The sequence below is a fragment of the Zophobas morio genome, unplaced genomic scaffold (assembly GCF_036711695.1).
Source record: "Zophobas morio isolate AGI-343-1 ecotype UQ-CSIRO unplaced genomic scaffold, CSIRO_AGI_Zmor_V1 ptg000030l, whole genome shotgun sequence".
Lineage (NCBI taxonomy): Eukaryota > Metazoa > Arthropoda > Insecta > Coleoptera > Tenebrionidae > Zophobas > Zophobas morio.
The window spans coordinates 10,621,261-10,638,880 of record NW_026972135.1 but is presented as its reverse complement, the minus strand read 5'-3'; the positions used below and the strand labels follow the sequence as shown (position 1 = coordinate 10,638,880).

Genomic DNA, 17,620 nt, shown 5'->3' with positions numbered 1-17,620 from the left:
GTATGACTGTTTTACGTGACTAAAGTGGTGAATAACAAACGTTAAAGTAAATATAAATCAACTAATAAGAACGTTGAAGAGTCGGTACGCTCTAAGTTCCACACAATTGCAAACTTGCGCAGAAGTACAAAATACGTCCGAGAGGCGCTGTCCCCTGGTGGTGAGTTACTGAAAATATCGGCAAAGATCGAACTGTTCTACAGATCTGTATTTCGTACCCTACGGAAATAAGTTTTCGTACATATTTTATTGCGAGACAATACAATTTTTTCAGTTTTTCTTCAATTCTGGCAATCATTACTTTTTATGTAAAATTTTTGGATTTTCGTTTCCTTGTTTGTTATTGCGTCGCCTGAGAACTTGTTTGATTTACAGACCAGAGCGCACTCAGGCCAATATCGTCTCTAAACGATTTATGTATAAGCCGATTTTCGTTAGAACTGATGTGATACACATCCACTACGAAGAACTAACTAACTTTACAACGAATAAGTGAACAAAGTTCTTGAACATTTTAACGATTTAATACATAAAGCTTCCGAAATTTATATTTCAAATTGTATTATAACATGGTAAAACGCTCACCAAAATTTGTTACCAATAATGAAACGACGTAATCTCCAAATTTTACAATAGATGCAATTTAAATTTTATATCCTCCGTTTACCGTTTATGAATTCGTGTTGAATTTTTACCTTAGACGTCAAGATTTTTGGAAAAAAAAAATCAACAGCAGTTTCTAGTTATTGGAAGCATGTTAAATCGTTAGTTAAAATGTATCCGTTCATGTCCCCCAGGAATTGATGATATCATCTTACAATTTTGTCGAATAAATGATATTTTAATGTTAAAAACTTTAGGTGTCTCCATTTTTCAATACTTCAATTTTGGACTTTTTTAATTTTTCCATTCTTCAAATTTTCCATATTTCGATTTCTCATTTTTCCTGTTTCAACAATACGAGTTCTCAATTTTTGTCCTCTTTAATTTTACGATTTTTTAAGATCACGATTTTTCGACTTTGCCTTTTAGTTTTACGATGTCTCAATTTTCAATTTTCCAATTTTTTAATGTCTCAATGTTTTGGATATTTCTTTCAGTTTTGGGATTTTTCAATATTTCGATTTTTAGACTGCTGGATTTATTGATTTCTCGATTTTTTATTTTTTGGATTTTGAATTTTTCCTTAATCTTTAGGTTTTTCGATTTTTCGAGTTTTCAGTTCTTTATTTCAATTTTCCAAATTTTTAAATTTTCGATTTTCTAATTTTTCTTTTTTAAAATTTTTCGATTTTTCAATTTTTTGATTTCTCGATTCAAGAATTTTTCAGTTTTTAACTTTTCTTCTCGGTTTCGACCCCTCAATTTCTCGATCCTCTGATTTTTCAATTTCTCGGTGTCAGTTTTTGAATTTTTCGATTTCTCGGTTTTCAATTTTTTACTTTTGGGTTTTTCAATTTTTCGATGTTTCGGTTTTTCAGTTATACGATTTTTCAATTTTTTTAGATTATTTAAATTAAAAATTTTTTAAATTAAATTTTAACTTCTGGGGTTTCGATTTCTCGATTTGTCGATTTCTCAGTTTTTCTATTTTTAAATTTTAGATTTTCGAATTTTTATTTTTTGATTTTTTGATGTTTGGATTTTTCAATTTTGCGATGTTTTAATTGTTTTTGAAATTTTGATGTTGCTAAATTTTCAGTTTTCCGATTCCTCAATTATTCTATTTTTAATTTTCCCGTTTCCCGACTTCTCGAAGTTTTGATCTTTCAGTTCTTCAATTCTTCGATTTTTTGGTTTTTCGATTTCTCAATCTTCCAATTTTTAAATTTCTCAATTTTTGGAAATTTCGTTTAATTTTGTGATTTTCCAGTTTTTTGATTCTTCAGTTCTTCTATTTTTCAGTTTTTCGATATTTCAGTTTTGGGATTTTTCAATATTTCGATTCTTCGATTTTTCGATTTTCCGACTTCTGGATTTTTCGATTTTTTTGTTTCTTGGATTTTCAGTTTTTCGTTTTTTTAAATTTAGATTTTTCAATTCTTCGACTGTTTTATATATATATTTCGATTTCTCAATTTTTCAGCTTTTCGTATTTTAATTTTTGTAATTGAAAAGTCAAAATATCGAGAAGTTGAAAAATTGAGAAATCGAAGTATAAAACAGTCGAAAAATTGAAAAGTCTAAAGTTTTAAAAACGAAATATTGAAAATCCAAAAAATAAAAAGTCGAACACTTAAAAAATTCCAAAACTGAAATATCGAAAAATTGAAGAATCGAAAAGCTGAAAAATCACAAAATTGAACAAAACATCCAAAAATTGGGGAATTAAAAAATTGAAAAGCTGGGAAATCGAAAAATTGAAAAATCAAAAACCTGAAAAATCGAAAAATTGAAGAACTGGAAAATCGAAACTTTGGGAAGTCGAGAAATGGAAAAATAAAAAAATAGATTAATTGAGAAATCGGAAAACTGAAAAATTAAAATATCGTAAAATTGAAAAATGGAGAAATCCAATAAACTTGCAGTTCTCCGATTCCTTAGTTACTCGATTTTTAATTTTACTATTTCCCGACTTCTCAAAGTTTTGATTTTTCAGTTCTTCAATTCTTCGATTTTTCGACTTCGTTTTTTGGTTTTTCGATTTCTCGATTTTCCAATTTTTTAATTTCTCAATTTTTGAAAATTTCGTTTTTGTGATTTTCCAGTTTTTCGATTCTTCAATTTTTCTTCTATTTTTCAGTTTTCGATATTTCGGTTTTAGAATTTTTCAATATTTCGATTCTTCGATTTTTCGACTTCTGGATTTTTAGATTTTTAATTTTTTTTTGGATTCTCAGTTTTTCGTTTTTCAAACTGTTTTATATTTCGATTTCTCAATTTTTCAATTTTTTAAATTCTAGATTTTTCGAATCCTCCAATTTTCAATTGTTCTATATTTAAAGTTTTCAATTTTCCGAATTTTTAAATTTTCGATTTTTCAATTTATTGAGATCTCGATTTATCGAGATTCGGATGTTTCGATGTTTTGATCTTATTAAATCTCTCGATTTATCAATTTTTCCATTTTTAATTTCGATTTTTTGATTTTGGCGTACTTATATTTCAAGAAATTGGAAATTCGAAAAATAAAAAAATAAATTGGAAAATGGACAATTTAAAAATTCCGAAAATTGAAAAATTGAAATATAAAAGAACTCAAGAAATCGACAAACCTAAAATTTTAAAAATTGAGAAGTTAAAATATCGAGAAGTTGAAAAATTGAGACATCGAAGTATAAAACAGTCGAAAATTAGAAAAATCCAAAGTTTTAAAAACTAAAAATTGAAAATTCAAAAAGTTAAAAGTCGAGAAATCGAAAAGTCCTGAGTTCTGGGAACTCAAAAAATCGAAAAGTCGAAACATTAGTAAATCCCAAAACTGAAATATCGAAAAATTGAAAAATAGAAAAAAATAGAAAAGCTCAAAAATCACAAAATTGAACAAAACATCCAAAAATTGGGGAATTAAAAAATTGAAAAGCTGGGAAATCGAAAAGCCAAAAAAGAAAACTGAAAATTTTAAAAATTGAAAAGTTAAAATATCGAGTTGAAAAATTGAGAAACCGAAACATCAAACAGTCGAAAAATTGAAAAATCTATAGTTTTAGAAACGAAAAATTGAAAATCCAAAAAGTAAAAAGTCGAAACATTAAAAAATCCAAAAAATGAAATATCGAAAAATTGAAGAATCGAAAAGCTGAAAAATCATAAAATTGAACAAAATATCCAAAAATTGGGCAATTAAAAAATTGGGAAGTCGAAAGTTAAAAAATCGAAGAATTGAAAAATCAAAAACCTGAAAAATCGAAAAATTGACGAACTGAAAAATCGAAACTTTAGGAAGTCGAAAAATGGAAAAATAAAAAAATAGATTAATTGAGAAATCGGAAAACTAAAAAATTCAGAAACGCCAAAATTTGAAAAATATTGAAGAACTGAAAAATCGAAAAATCTAAAATTTAAAACAATGAAAAATTAAAATGTAAAATTGAAAAATGGAGAAATCCAATAAATTTTCAGTTTGCCGATTCCTCAATTATTCTATTTTTAATTTTCCCATTTCTTGACTTCTCAACGTATTGATTTTTTAATTTTTAATTTCGATTTTTCGATTTTGGCGTACTTATATTTCAAAAAATTGGAAAATCGAAAAATTAAAAAATAAATTACAAAATCGAAAATTAAAAAAATCCGAAAATTGAAATATTGAAGAACTGAAACCTCAAGAAATCGACAAATCAAAAATTTTAAAAATTGAAAAGTTAAAATATCGAAAAGTTGAAAAATTGAGAAATCGAAGTATAAAACAGTCGAAAAATTGAAAAATTTAAAGTTTTAAGAACGAAAAATTGAAAATCCGAAAAGCAAAAAGTCGAAACATTAAAAAATCCCAAAATTGAAATATCGAAAAATTGAAGAATCGAAAAGCTGAAAAATCACAAAATTGAACAAAATACCCAAACATTGGGCAATTAAAAAATTGAAAAACTGGGAAATCGAAAAGCCAAAAACGCAAAGTCGAAAAATCAGAAAGTTAAAAAATCGAAAAATTGAAAAATCAAAAACCTGAGAAATTGAAGAACTAAAAAATCGAAACTTGGGGAAGTCGAGAAATGGAAAAATAAAAAAATAGATTGAGAAATCGGAAAACTGAAAATTCAGAAACGTCAAAATTTGAAAAATATTTCCGATTCCTCAGTTACTCTTTTTTTAATTTTCCCATTTCTCGACTTCTTAACGTTTTGATTTTTCATTTCTTCAATTCTTCGATTTTTCGACTTTGTTTTTTGGTTTTTCGATTTCTCAATGTTTTTTCAATTTTTCTTTCTATGTTTCAGATTTGGGATTTTTCAACATTTCGATTCTTCGATTTTTCTTCTGGATTTTTCGATTTTAATTTTTTTGGATTTTCAGTTTTTCGTTTTTCAAACTTTGGAAATTTCAACTTTTCGATATTTTAATTTTTCAATTTTTAAAATTCTAGATTTTTCGAATTCTCGAATTTTCAGTTCGTCTATACTTGAAGTTTTCAATTTTTCGAATTTTTAAATTTTCAATTTTTCAGTATTTCCGTTTTTAATTTCGATTTTTCGATTTTGGCGTACGTCTAGTTCAAAAAATTAAAAAATAAATTGGAAAATCGAAAATTTAAAAATTCCGAAAATTGAAAAATTGAAAAGTTAAAATATCGAGAAGTTGAAAATTTGAGAAATCGAAGTAAAACAGTCGAAAAAAGGTTTAAAAACGAAAAATTGAAAATCCAAAAAGTAAAAAGTCGAGGAATCGAAAAAGCCAGAACTCAAAAAATCGAAAAGTCGAAACATTAAAAAATCCCAAAACTGAAATATCGAAAAATTGAAAAAAAATCAAATTAGAAGAAAAATTTAAGAATCGAACAAAAATTGAACAAACTACCCAAAAATTGGGAAATTAAAAAATTAAAAAATTGAGAAATCGAAGTGTCAAAAAAACAAAGTCGAAAAATCACAAGCTTAAAAAATCGAAAAAATCGAAAAACTGAAGAACTGAAAAATCGAAACTTCGGTAAGTCGAGAAATAGAAAAATAAAAAAGATAGATTAATTGAGAAATCGGAAAACTGAAAATTCAGAAACGTCAAAATTTGAAAAAATAAAAAATAGTGAAGAACTGAAAAATCTAAAAATCTAAAATTTAAAACATCGAAATATAAAACATCGTAAAATTGAAAAATGGAGAAACTGAAAAATCAACAAATCGAGAATTCGAAACTCGAAAATTTTAAAAATTGGAAAACTGAAAAATCGGATAATTCAAAAATCGAAACATCGAAAACTCGTAAAGCTGAAAAGTAAAAAATTGAAAAATCAGAAGATCGAGAAATCGAGGAGTCGAAAATAAAACCATCTAAATAAGAACCATTTCCCGCAGAAATTCTGAACGCTTAGAGTCGACATTGGCCTAAGTGCACTCCGGTCTGTGGATCAAACAAGTTCGACGATTGGGCTTGGTTTATTTGTTATGGATGAGTGAGGCGGGAGGCATTTTTTTCTCTAAATTCCCTAATACACTGTATAGTTGAAAGAGAACATCGTGAATCGAATTCCCTATCACGTAAATAAAAAAAACCACATGTTAAATATGGTCGAAATCATAAGAATATCGTTCGGTACGCACTTCGCTATGAGAGGTGTGCCCAAGAATAAACGTTCCAAAATTCAACTCATAGAAAACATAAATCATAACATAAAACCACTGTAAAATCCTTATTTCCACTTCGAATTCACGACTATTAAATTGTATTAGAACCAATTATTTCGGTACAATACGAAACAGACATCTCTAGAAAACTTTTTACTCACCTTGTTGAGCTTAAATTGTGCGCTCTACATATATACTAAGTCTATACCTACATAAACATGCAAATTGCGTTTCGTTGATTACTACTTTATCAGTTTCATTTTTTAAGGAATGGAAGGTTACAAATAAAATACGTAGTTATGTTTACTATATAGTAACTACCCGTCTCCATGCTGGTTAATCTATGAACAATACAGTTTTATTTTAGTTTTCACTTTATCTTCTTTTTATCTCTTAATTAGTCTAAGGTTTTCACATGTTTGTGGATTCTCGATATTGCAAAGTGATTAATTTTGTTATTGTAGGTATATCTGTTTCTGTAAGTAAAAGACTAGCTTTAATTTACTACTAAAATAGGAAGATTTTATCGTTCAAACCACTTCAGAGAACACAGTAAAAATAATAAAAAAGTGGTTGAAGTTGATTTTGACAGAACTTCCGTCCAACAAATTCAGCTTTTTTGAAAATTTAGAAAATCAGATTTCGGATGTTTGTTGTGTGATAACCTGTATAAAGTAAAAACCAGCGGCATAAATAACACCCCCGCAGCCCCTGCGCCTTGGGGGCGCAAATTACAAAAGACTGTGCAAATATATTTAAACCAACGGAAAAAATTGCCTCTCAGCAATAACAAAAACATTTGTTTTTCAATTATAGCTTAACGTACAAATCATGGAAAAATGGCTGAAAATCTCACTCCTCCTTTGCCTCTTCGGTTTCATCAAAGAACTGCGCCCATCAGAACCATTTACCTACGAATTTCTAATCGGTCCGTGGAAAGATTTAACAGAAGATGAAATAGTCAAACAAGCTTTTCCCATATCGACTTACAGCAACTTAATTTGCTTAGTAATAATATTTCTAGTAACAGACATGTGTAGGTACAAACCTTTAATCATACTTTTGGGATTATCTGGAATCGTTGTTTGGTCTATGCTCCTGTGGACTTCTAGTCTTCTTGAACTTATCGTGATTGAAGTAAGTTTTTAAATCCACGTCTAATAATAATATATCGTAAGAATATTTTCTTTCGTATAGGCAATGTATGGGTTATTCCGTGCGACAGAAGTTGCTTATTATTCATACATTTATGCAAAAGTCGATAAGGAGCACTACCAGAAGGTAACTTCTCATACTAGAGGAGCCATTTTGGCCGGTCGCTCGATTTCTGGAGTCGCATCGCAGGTGCTTGTTTCCACGAAGGTTCTAGATTATGAACAGTTGAACTACATATCTTTAGCAGGTAAGTATACTCTGGAGGGGTGTATCATATCACATTCGACGCCACAGTCCGCCTTAACGAGTGTAATTTAATGTAATATGCACACTTAAAGCACATTGTGTGCATCTGCTACTGTTCTATAAAAGCATTGTTGTTAAGAATAAAAGTACAACAAATGATTGATTGAATGCGACAACACAATTTAGTGACCATTAATTCAAACTTATTTTTTCAGGTGTTGCCGTTGCAACAATATGGGCCCTTTTTCTCCCGCCTGTGAGCAAAAGCCTCTATTTTCACTCCGAAGATTCCAAAAACCAGCCCCTTTCCAAAAAAGCTAAATCAGCCTTCAAGTTAATGAAATCTCACTTCATTAACGCTTATACCAACATTTACGTGTTGAAATGGTCAATTTGGTGGGCCCTTTCCACTTGTGGCTACGTTCAGGTGGAATTTTACCTTCAACCCCTCTACTCGGCCATCCAAGACGACGACACCAACATCTACAACGGCGCGGTTGAAGCCATAATAACCCTTTTGGGGTTCTTGGCGGCCCTTCTAGCCGGTTATCTTAAATTCAACTGGGAGATCAAGGGTGAACTCACCCTTGGAATTTTTTCTTTGATTCAGGGGGCACTGATTGTTGTCGTTTCACAAACCGAGTACTTGTTTTTGTGCTACGCCTTCTACATAGTGTTTGGTATTTTGTATCATTTTATGATAACGATAGCGAGTGCTGAAATCGCGAAACGGATAGACGAAGATAGTTATGGGTTGATTTTTGGTATTAATATGTTTGTGTCTTTGGTTTTTAACTCGATTTTGACGGCTGTTGTGGCTACTGAAGGTATAGGATTCGCGCTGGATCCACGAGGACAGTATGTGGTATATGGAGGATACCATTTGGCGATTTCGTTGGTTTTTATGGGAATGGGGATAAGGACTTGTGTGGTGAAGAGAAAGACGAAAATAGTTGCTAGTGGTGACGGCGAAAAAAGAAGAAGTATTTCGCCCTCCTAAGCAAAAAGTCGCATTTAAGTTATTAACATTATTATAAAATTACTTAACCTAACATTTAAATGTTCTCGAAAAAAATATGCGCACTCTCTACATACGTCAGTTGCTACAAGAATCTGTTATCTTGACTTTTTTAAATTAAAAACTACTTATCGAATGCTGTGAGTACTTGTGATTTTATCGCCTAAACAATAGAGGATGGCGGTCCTGCCGGTTTATTGTTTTTAGTAAGCATAGAATGTGTAGCATATTTTTAAATGACTGTTAAAGCTAGTGTAAAAAAAATATTAAAAACATTTAGATAAACAAGTTTCGTTTCTTTTATTATTATTTTCTTACAGAAATCCGTACCATTTTCAAGAAATTTAAGACATCTATCTATTTATTACCTTGATTGTAGTTAAGCATGGCAATTTATCTAAGAACAATGCAGTTCCTCACTCTATCTTTTTTTTATCTCTTCATTAGTCTCCAAGTATTCAGACAATTGTGAGCTTCATTGACCACGTTGTTGTTTAAAGGTAAGTAATTATTTTTATTATTGCACACTTCCAGTTGTAAGTAAAATACTATCATTAATTTATTAAAATAGAACATTTTAAATTTCACATAATTTAAGATAACATGCAAGGAATATGACAAAACATATATTCAAGTTGGTTAAGTTTGTGGCCACGTAACGTAAATAACGTATGACCGAAAAGAAAAAAAACGTCTAGTAGGCAATGAAATTTATTTTTAAAATAATAATGTCGGCATTGCTGCTGTTTGACAGGTATTTGATTGTCAAACCGAACAAGGAACGCGTTGATGTTACCAACATAATCTTTTTACATTAAATTTCAGTGGTCCCTAGAAACGAAGATTTTCTATACCTTGGATTATAGATTAACCCATAAATTATGGAACAATGGATGAAAATCTCACTACTTCTCTGCCTCTTCGGTTTCCTCAAAGAAATGCGCCCCTCGGAACCATTCTACTACGAATTTCTAATCGGTCCTACGAAAGATCTAACAGAAGATCAAATACTCAAAGAAGCTTATCCCCTAGGAACCTACAGCAACTTAGTTTGCTTAGTAATATTATTTTTGATAACAGACATATGCAGATACAAACCTTTAATCATACTCCTCGGATTATCAGGAATAGTCCTTTGGTCTCTGCTCGTATGGACTCATGACTTTGCCGGACTTATGATTCTGGAAGTAAGTTTGTAAATTGTATATGTATATGTATGATAATATCGTAAATATTTTTGTTGAAACAGACAATATATGGGCTATTTCGTGCCTCAGAAGTCGCTTATTATTCATATATTTATGCAAAAGTGGATAAGGAGCACTACCAAAAGGTAACTTCTCATACAAGAGGAGCCATTCTGGCCGGTCGCTCGATGTCTGGAGTCGTAGGACAGGTGGTTATTTCCACGAACGTCTTAGATTATGAGCAACTAAACTACATATCCTTGGCAAGTAAGTACACATGTTGTAGAGGGTCATAAATACAAATCACTATTTACACTGATTTTTTCAGGTGTTAGTGCTGCAACAATATGGGCTTTTTTCCTCCCGCCTGTCAGCCAAAGCCTCTACTTTCATTCCGATGATTCCAAAAAGCAGCCACTTTCCAAAAAGACCAAGTCAGCTTTTAAGTTAATGCGTACTCACTTTATTAACGCCTTTACTAACATGAACGTGTTGAAATGGTCAGTTTGGTGGGCCCTTTCCACTTGCGGCTACGTTCAGGTGGAAGCTTATCTTCAGCCCCTCTACGAGACTATCCAAGCAGACGACTCCAACATCTACAACGGCGCGGTTGAAGCCATAATAACCCTTCTCGGTTTTCTGGCGGCCCTTCTAGCCGGCTATCTCAAATTCGATTGGGAGATCAAAGGTGAACTCACCCTTGGAATTTTTTCGTTGATTCAGGGTGCACTGGTTGTTGTCGTTTCACAAACTGAGTACTTGTTTTTGTGCTACGGCTTCTACATAGTGTTTGGTATTTTGTATCATTTTATGATAACGATTGCCAGTGCTGAAATCGCGAAACGGATAGACGAAGACAGTTATGGGTTGATTTTTGGTATTAACATGTTTGTGTCTTTGGTTTTTAATTCGATTTTGACGGAAGTTGTGGCTACTGAAGGTATCGGATTCGCGTTGGAACCGCGAGGACAGTATGTGGTGTATGGAGGATACCATTTGGCGATTTCGTTGGTTTTTATGGCGATGGGTATAAGGACTTGTGTGGTGGGCAGGAAGACGAAAGCAGTTGCTAGTGGTGACGGCGAGAAAAGAAAAAGTATTCTGCCGTCCTAAGCAAGAAAGTCGTAGTTGGGTTATTAGCATTTTTATAAAATTACTTAACCCAACATTTTTTTAAATATGTATATATTGTTGAAAATATGTGCAGGCTGTACAAACGTCAGCTGTTACAAGAATCTATTATCTTGATTTTGTTTAAATTGTTGTTAATTAAAAATTACTTAATGCGGTGAGTACCTACTTGTTTTAACGCTGAAACAATAGAAGAAAGGGATCTTGATTGAACAAATATTTTAAATTTCACATCACTTAAGATAACATACAAGGAAAATGATAAAATAGATATTCAAATTGGCCATACCACATGATAGAAAAAGTTATGGAATTTTTTTTTAAATTAATGATGTTGGTACTTCAGCTGTTTGACAGTTATTTGGAACGTGTCGGTGTTGCCAACATAATTTTGCAACATTTAAATTTCAGTGGTTGCTGGAAGATTTTTTCTTGATTACTTATAAGTTAACGGGTGATAAATATATTTAAGACATTACGATGGTGTGACGGCAAATTTAAATTATGGCAGAAGAAATCAGCGAACGTGATATAGAGGACGTCGTAACGACAGCTAAATTTAAGTTTCTCCTAGCTATAACACATACACTACATTTGTATGTCCAAAAAACCTGCCGTATATTATACTTTATATCCCGTCTTCGCAAAATAACTAGTTATTAGGCCAAGCTGTGCGTTCCACATGAACGCGGCTTTATCTATGAAGTTTACAATTTAACATTTGTTAGGACAAATTGACAAAACAACGGCGCGAAATCGCATTTGAATAATTTGAATTTGAAAAAAAAAAAATTGGTCTAAAAAGTTTAGACAGTACTTCCCTCGCTGTCGGAAACTTGACGACTGCATGCCTATTGTGTTTTTTTTTCTCATTACATTTTTGTAGTGGGAATTTAAAAAAAAATGTGATGACGTCATCAACATTTTTGCAAGGACACGTATATCAGTTGGGATAGATGTAGTGTAATACTAAGAATAAAATTATTGTATTCCCAAATTTTCGGGAAAATGAATTGGGTCGTTTTGAATATTGATTTCTTATAATCAATAAAATAACGAAACAATTTACTCACGTATACGGAGCCGGTGTGTAATATCTAGAGAGCGGATTTCTGTCGGGCTAGGCAAGGCCAAACTCGGTACGGCTCGTACGGGATTCGAATTCATTGCGGTTGCGGACTGCACTTCGTTTATTTGAGATTAGAATAACGCTGTTTCGTTGCACTCTGCTGTTAATTCCCGTTCTCATTTACTTAGCCGTTTGATTAATAAATCGTTAATTAGTACCGATTAAATTCAGTGATTATATTATCTATCACCCGGCGATCCAGCACGTCCCCCCCTATAATCGTGACGTAGCCCGACAGAAATCCGCTGTTTAGTAATATGAGGGGCAACTGAAAATCGTTTATGTATAAACATTCTTAATTTAAGATGACAAGCGTAACAGCATACGTGAGAGTCAAACAGAGAAACTGTAAACAAAACGACCATCGGGTTTATTGCTTCGACTTCCGCTTATTATATAAAACATTGGGTTTTATTTTAATTCTTGACGGTGAAATTCACAATTGGTTGATTATAAACATGTCTATTCTACATTCGCGGAACCAAGTGAGCGCATAAAACAAATGCAGGTCTGTAATGTTAAAGTCGATGTAAATAAGCGTGCTACCCTTATGTTTCAACCGAGTTTTTCCTTTAACAAATTTTGTGTCTACCAAATTGGGTTGGTTGGGGTGTAATACTAATAATAAGTGTTGCCTTTAATTTAATCAATAAAATAAATTGACTTCATTAATTTTTTTGAACCACCTCTTAAGAAAATCTAAAAAATATGAATGGAATGATAAATCACAAGTACAAACTCATCATATTTTTTGCATTTTAGATAGGATTTATTCAGCAAAATTTAAGGGTGACGTCATCAATTTTTTTAGGAGGGATGAACAAATACATTTTGAACAAAAGTTTACCATGCTTATAATAACTTTAAAATATTCCCAAGATTTCAAAGCATTCGGTTTTGTAATTCCTGATTAAATCGATAAAATAAATTCACGCCTTCATTAATTTTTTTGAGTCACCCTGCATATGCAAATCCAAAAATATGAATGGAATCATAAATCACAAGTACAGACTCATCAAATTTTGTACATTTTAGATACGATTTATTCGGCAAACTTTTGAGCTGACGTCATCAGTTTTTTGTAGAAGATAGCAAATATATTTTGACTAAAAATTTATTATGCTCTTTATAACCTTAAAACATCTGCAAGATTTCAAAGCATTCGCTTTTGTAGTTCCTGATTAAATCAATAAAATACATTTACGCATTCAATAATTTTTTTGAGTCACCCTGTATATGCAAATCGAAAAAATTTGAATGGAATGATAAATCACAAGAAGAGACTCACCATATTTTGTACATTTTAGATAGGATTTATTCAGCAAAATTTTGTGGTGACGTCATAAATTTTTTAGGGGGGACGACCAAATACATTTTGATCAAAAATTTACCATGCTTATGATAATTTTAAAATATCTTCAAGATTTCGAAGCATTCGGTTTTGCAGTTCCTGAGTAAATCAGTTAAATAAATTTACGCTTTCATTTATTTTTTTGAATCACCCTGTATATGCAAATCCAAAAAATATGAATGGAGTGATAGATCACAAGTACAGACTGATCATATTTTGTACATTTTAGATATGATTTATTCGGCAAATTTTCGAGCTGACGTCATCAAGTTTTTGGAGGGGATAAGCAAATATATTTTGACTAAACATTTATTATGCTCTTTATAACCTTAAAACATTTGCAACATGTCAGAGCATTCCGTTTTGTAGTTCCTGATTAAATCAATAAAATATATTTACGCATTCATTAATTTTTTTGAGTCACTCTGTATATGCAAATCCAAAAAATATGAATGGAGTGATAAATGACAAGTACAGACCCATCATATTTTGCACATTTTAGATATGATTTATTCGGCAAACTTTCGAGCTGACGTCATCAAGTTTTTGGAGGGGATAAGCAAATATATTTTGACTAAACATTTATTATGCTCTTTATGACCTTAAACCATCTGCAAGATTTCAGAGCATTCGGTTTTGTAGTTCCTGAGGAAATCAGTAAAATAAATTTTGCGCATTCATTAATTTTTTTGAGTCACCTGTATATGCAAATCCAAAAAATATGAATGGAGTGATAGATCACAAGTACAGACTGATCATATTTTGTACATTTTAGATAGGATTTATTCGGCAAACTTTTGAGCTGACGTCATCAAGTTTTTGGAGGGGATAACCAAATATATTTTGACTAAAGATTTATGATGCTCTTTAGAGCCTTAAAACATCTGCAACATTTTAAAACATTCGGGTTAGCAGATTCAAAATTAAATTGCAAAATGTTGTTTTATGATTTTGATTTTTTTTACAAAAATCTGGACGTTTTGGGTAAAAACTGAATTCGGAGTCGTAAACTACATGTGTAGGACTATGTTATTTTATACAATTTAAGACCCATTTACTATGTACAATTTTGAAGTGACGTCATCGCATTAGTGGTGGGGATGATTAGACAAATTTTGGTTAGGGTTTTACCATCTACATGATATTCCTAATGTAAGTACAAAATTTCACAACAATCGGTCCAGTACTTTCGGAGATTATCTGACGGACAGACGGACGGACAGACGGACGGACAGACAGACAGAAATGGGAGACCTATTTCTTCGTATTCTAGGGGTCATGAAAGATCGAGAAAACGTAAAAGTAGAGAGTCGACCGACGGACTCGATTACAATACTTCCTTTGCTTACGCTCGGGGATTAAAATCAAGAAAATCGTTAAACATAGGCAACCATCTGCAAATTTAGTCTTTTTCTGGTAGTTGGTAGCTCTTCTAGGGGAATTTGTTGGTAGCATCTAGTGAGAGGGTTGGTAGAAGTTGGCTTACTCGCTAGAGGGTTGAAAAGCGTCACTGTTGTTTTGTTTTGCTTTTGGTGTGAGTGACAGCACGCAGTTCATGTTAAGATTTTAATCGTTACTGATTATAACACAATTTAACAGTCATGAGATTGTTCGGATAAACAACGTGCTAGGAGATTTCATTACATTCACTTTATCAAGACTCATCCTTTGTTTAACATGTTTCTGGATGCTTATACTTAAGTGTTACATTATAACACTTCTTAATTCCTCACATAAGATTGCTAATAGTTCATTTACAGTAGTTAAATCAACCTAACGTTGTCCCATTCTGGGAAAAGGACCGTGGAAAGTGCGGTAGAATTCATAATATCGTAGACTGAAGGACGGGGGGGGGGATTAATTTTTCTCCCCTTAGGCAGTTGTCATCTGGACCTAGACATCTCATTATCGAGACGTATTTCTCGCGACGAGGGAGTCCTTTCATCATGTGTTTGTTTGAGATAAGCTGGGGCAGTTCACGATATAAACTCTCAAAGCTAATTGTTTTAAGTAACCAGTCACTTGGATCATGGCATAATTTAATATCATGTAAATTCTTTGTTTGAATCGTTGATAAAGTATGGCATAATTTAACAACATGTAAATTCTTTGTTTGAATCATTGATAAAGTGTGGCAAATATTGAGCTCACGTAATTTTGTTAGCTTTGCAATTTTTCACCTCATGCAATTTCTCACGATTTTAGCCTCAGTAATCTCCTCTGCTGTACAATTTAAATTGAACGTAAATTTTCATGCTCTGCAGTTCCTAACCTCATGTAATATTTTTGTCTGCACAAGTTTTACTTCACACCAGACCTTTATTGTTTTTATAGCTTTTGCTAGTTATTTCTACCACGTAAATATTTTAATATTTTGTTCATATTTATATTTATATCAAAGCATTTGCTGCCATCATAAATTGTCTGATGTCCAATTTTAATCTCAGATAAGAATTATTATTTGTTGTTTAAAATTTCACAAGATTGAATGGCGAATTTAAATGTTGTTTATTGCTCTTTTTGAAACTTTGACACTTGTTTAGTTGTAGTTTAATATCAGAGTTATAAAACTTGAACGTATAAATGGAATTGATGTTAAATAACACAGAAACACGTGGCGGAAGCGGAGTGCACGGTTCCTTGTCGAGCTGGCAGTCGCGCCATCTGCACAAAATACGCAGGGGAGCGGTCGGGATGAGTGACGCTCGCGGCTTGTCCCAATAGCCGGGATTTCCAATCACGAGTTTGCGACCGTTAACGGCCTGCTCGTCTAGGCACGTTTCTTTGTTAGATAGAGGGGTTCGGGACCGCATGTGCTTGCCGATAGAGTAGAATCACCGTCGTGGTGGGAGAACAGCCACAACCAGGAGCCCCAAACTCCGTTCGTGCTTCAACGTCACCTATGGGTAATTTTGCTGTGCCCTAGAACGAAATTGATATAGTTCGATGGCCACACTCTTATAGCGACCCGGGTGCCGGGTGACTTTAGGAGTCATAATTGCTGCCATAATTTTAATTTGCCGCTACACATCCGCAATAACTTGTGTATTTGCATCTAGATACATTAAATTTGTGATATTCAAATATTTGCATTGATTCAGGACGTTTAATTTGATTTCATTCAAAGTTAGGCAAGTTTTTTTTGTAGTTGAGAACTAACAGCTCTTCAGCCTGCACAACTTAGTCATAGCTTTTTTTTTTCTTTTTGTCAGCGTAGGAATAAATGATTTTGAATCCTCCATATATTTTGTGTTTTATTTAGAGGTACTTTTTCAACCTTAGGGGTCCACATTTTGCATCTGAACGCATTCTGCCACAAAAAAAAAAAACAAACAACGTAGGGTTTGAAATTTTCGCGGGTTTTTCAAATTTTTTTCACATGTCAATTTAAGGCGGGGTGGTTGGGTTATCACATAATATTTATTTCTAGAAATTGTGGTGTCCTGAATTTGAAATTCAAATTTCGCAGTGAGGGAAAAAACAACGCCGCAAAAACTATTCAAAAATCTACTTGACTGTTGTTAAACTGTACTAGAACTATGAACAGTTAAAAATGTTAACATGAACAGAACTGTGAATTTACAAACAATAATACAAAATAACATTTGTTGACGAATAGTCAAAATTTGACACGTTTTGTATTAGAAAATCATTAATAAACTAATATTGTACGAAGTACATTTGTTGAGGCAGACCAGACTGGGGCGTCAAATGTGATTCATTTTTGTTTAAACAATTGCCCTTTGGAGAAATTACAAACAAAATTGGATGTACTCTTAAATTTAGCAAAAAAAAGAAGAAGATGAAACCTTTTTTGAATTTCATCTGCGCCACCCAAAGACAAGAATTTTAATCAAGACATGCATGGTTGCCTACGTTATATATGAGTTTTTCTTATCTTACAATTTTTGAATAGTTTTTGCGGTGTTGTTTTTTCCCTCACTGCGGAATTTGAATTTCAAATTCAGGACACCACAATTTCTAGAAATAAATATTATGTGATAATGGCCTTAGCTGTGATCGTCTGACAAAATGGAACCTGTGTTGTGCTGCGACTAAGTTGTGCCGGTTGAAGATACCTCTTAATGCTCACCTACAAAAAAAAAACTTGCGTAACTTTGAATGAAATCAAATTTATAAATGTTCTAAATCAATACAAATATTTGAATATCACAAATTTAA

The 17,620-nt window shown here is 32.2% G+C and overlaps 2 protein-coding genes across 4 annotated transcripts; both read left to right on the top strand.

The window, feature by feature from the left end:
* The first annotated feature begins 5,641 nt into the window (after nt 1-5,641).
* Nucleotides 5,642-8,928, top strand: LOC135138023 (thiamine transporter 1-like). The gene is made up of 4 exons (XM_064067843.1): nt 5,642-6,699; nt 7,038-7,358; nt 7,419-7,623; nt 7,838-8,928. The coding sequence occupies exons 1-4, from the start codon at nt 6,637-6,639 to the stop codon at nt 8,620-8,622; spliced, it is 1,374 nt and encodes a 457-aa protein (XP_063923913.1). The 5' UTR covers nt 5,642-6,636; the 3' UTR covers nt 8,623-8,928.
* A 159-nt stretch (nt 8,929-9,087) lies between these two features.
* Nucleotides 9,088-11,023, top strand: LOC135138767 (thiamine transporter 1-like). Of its 3 annotated transcripts, none has more exons than XM_064068779.1 (4): nt 9,088-9,140; nt 9,466-9,827; nt 9,890-10,094; nt 10,156-11,023. In XM_064068779.1, the coding sequence occupies exons 2-4, from the start codon at nt 9,522-9,524 to the stop codon at nt 10,938-10,940; spliced, it is 1,296 nt and encodes a 431-aa protein (XP_063924849.1). In that variant the 5' UTR covers nt 9,088-9,140; nt 9,466-9,521; the 3' UTR covers nt 10,941-11,023. The 3 variants fall into 3 exon arrangements, with proteins under 3 accessions (XP_063924849.1, XP_063924851.1, XP_063924850.1); XM_064068781.1 differs by having other exon boundaries at nt 9,117-9,140; nt 9,507-9,827; XM_064068780.1 differs by lacking the exon at nt 9,088-9,140 and having other exon boundaries at nt 9,425-9,827.
* The last annotated feature ends 6,597 nt before the right edge of the window (nt 11,024-17,620 follow it).

Coding starts and splice junctions, on each gene's coding strand:
- LOC135138023 (XM_064067843.1), top strand. CDS start 6,637: ATGTTTGTGGATTCTCGATATTGCAAAGTGATTAATTTTGTTATTGTA. Junction 6,700..7,037: donor TTGTAGGTATATCTGTTTCT/GTAAGTAAAAGA, acceptor TTTCAATTATAG/CTTAACGTACAAATCATGGA. Junction 7,624..7,837: donor GAACTACATATCTTTAGCAG/GTAAGTATACTC, acceptor TTATTTTTTCAG/GTGTTGCCGTTGCAACAATA.
- LOC135138767 (XM_064068779.1), top strand. CDS start 9,522: ATGGAACAATGGATGAAAATCTCACTACTTCTCTGCCTCTTCGGTTTC. Junction 9,828..9,889: donor CCGGACTTATGATTCTGGAA/GTAAGTTTGTAA, acceptor TTGTTGAAACAG/ACAATATATGGGCTATTTCG. Junction 10,095..10,155: donor AAACTACATATCCTTGGCAA/GTAAGTACACAT, acceptor TGATTTTTTCAG/GTGTTAGTGCTGCAACAATA.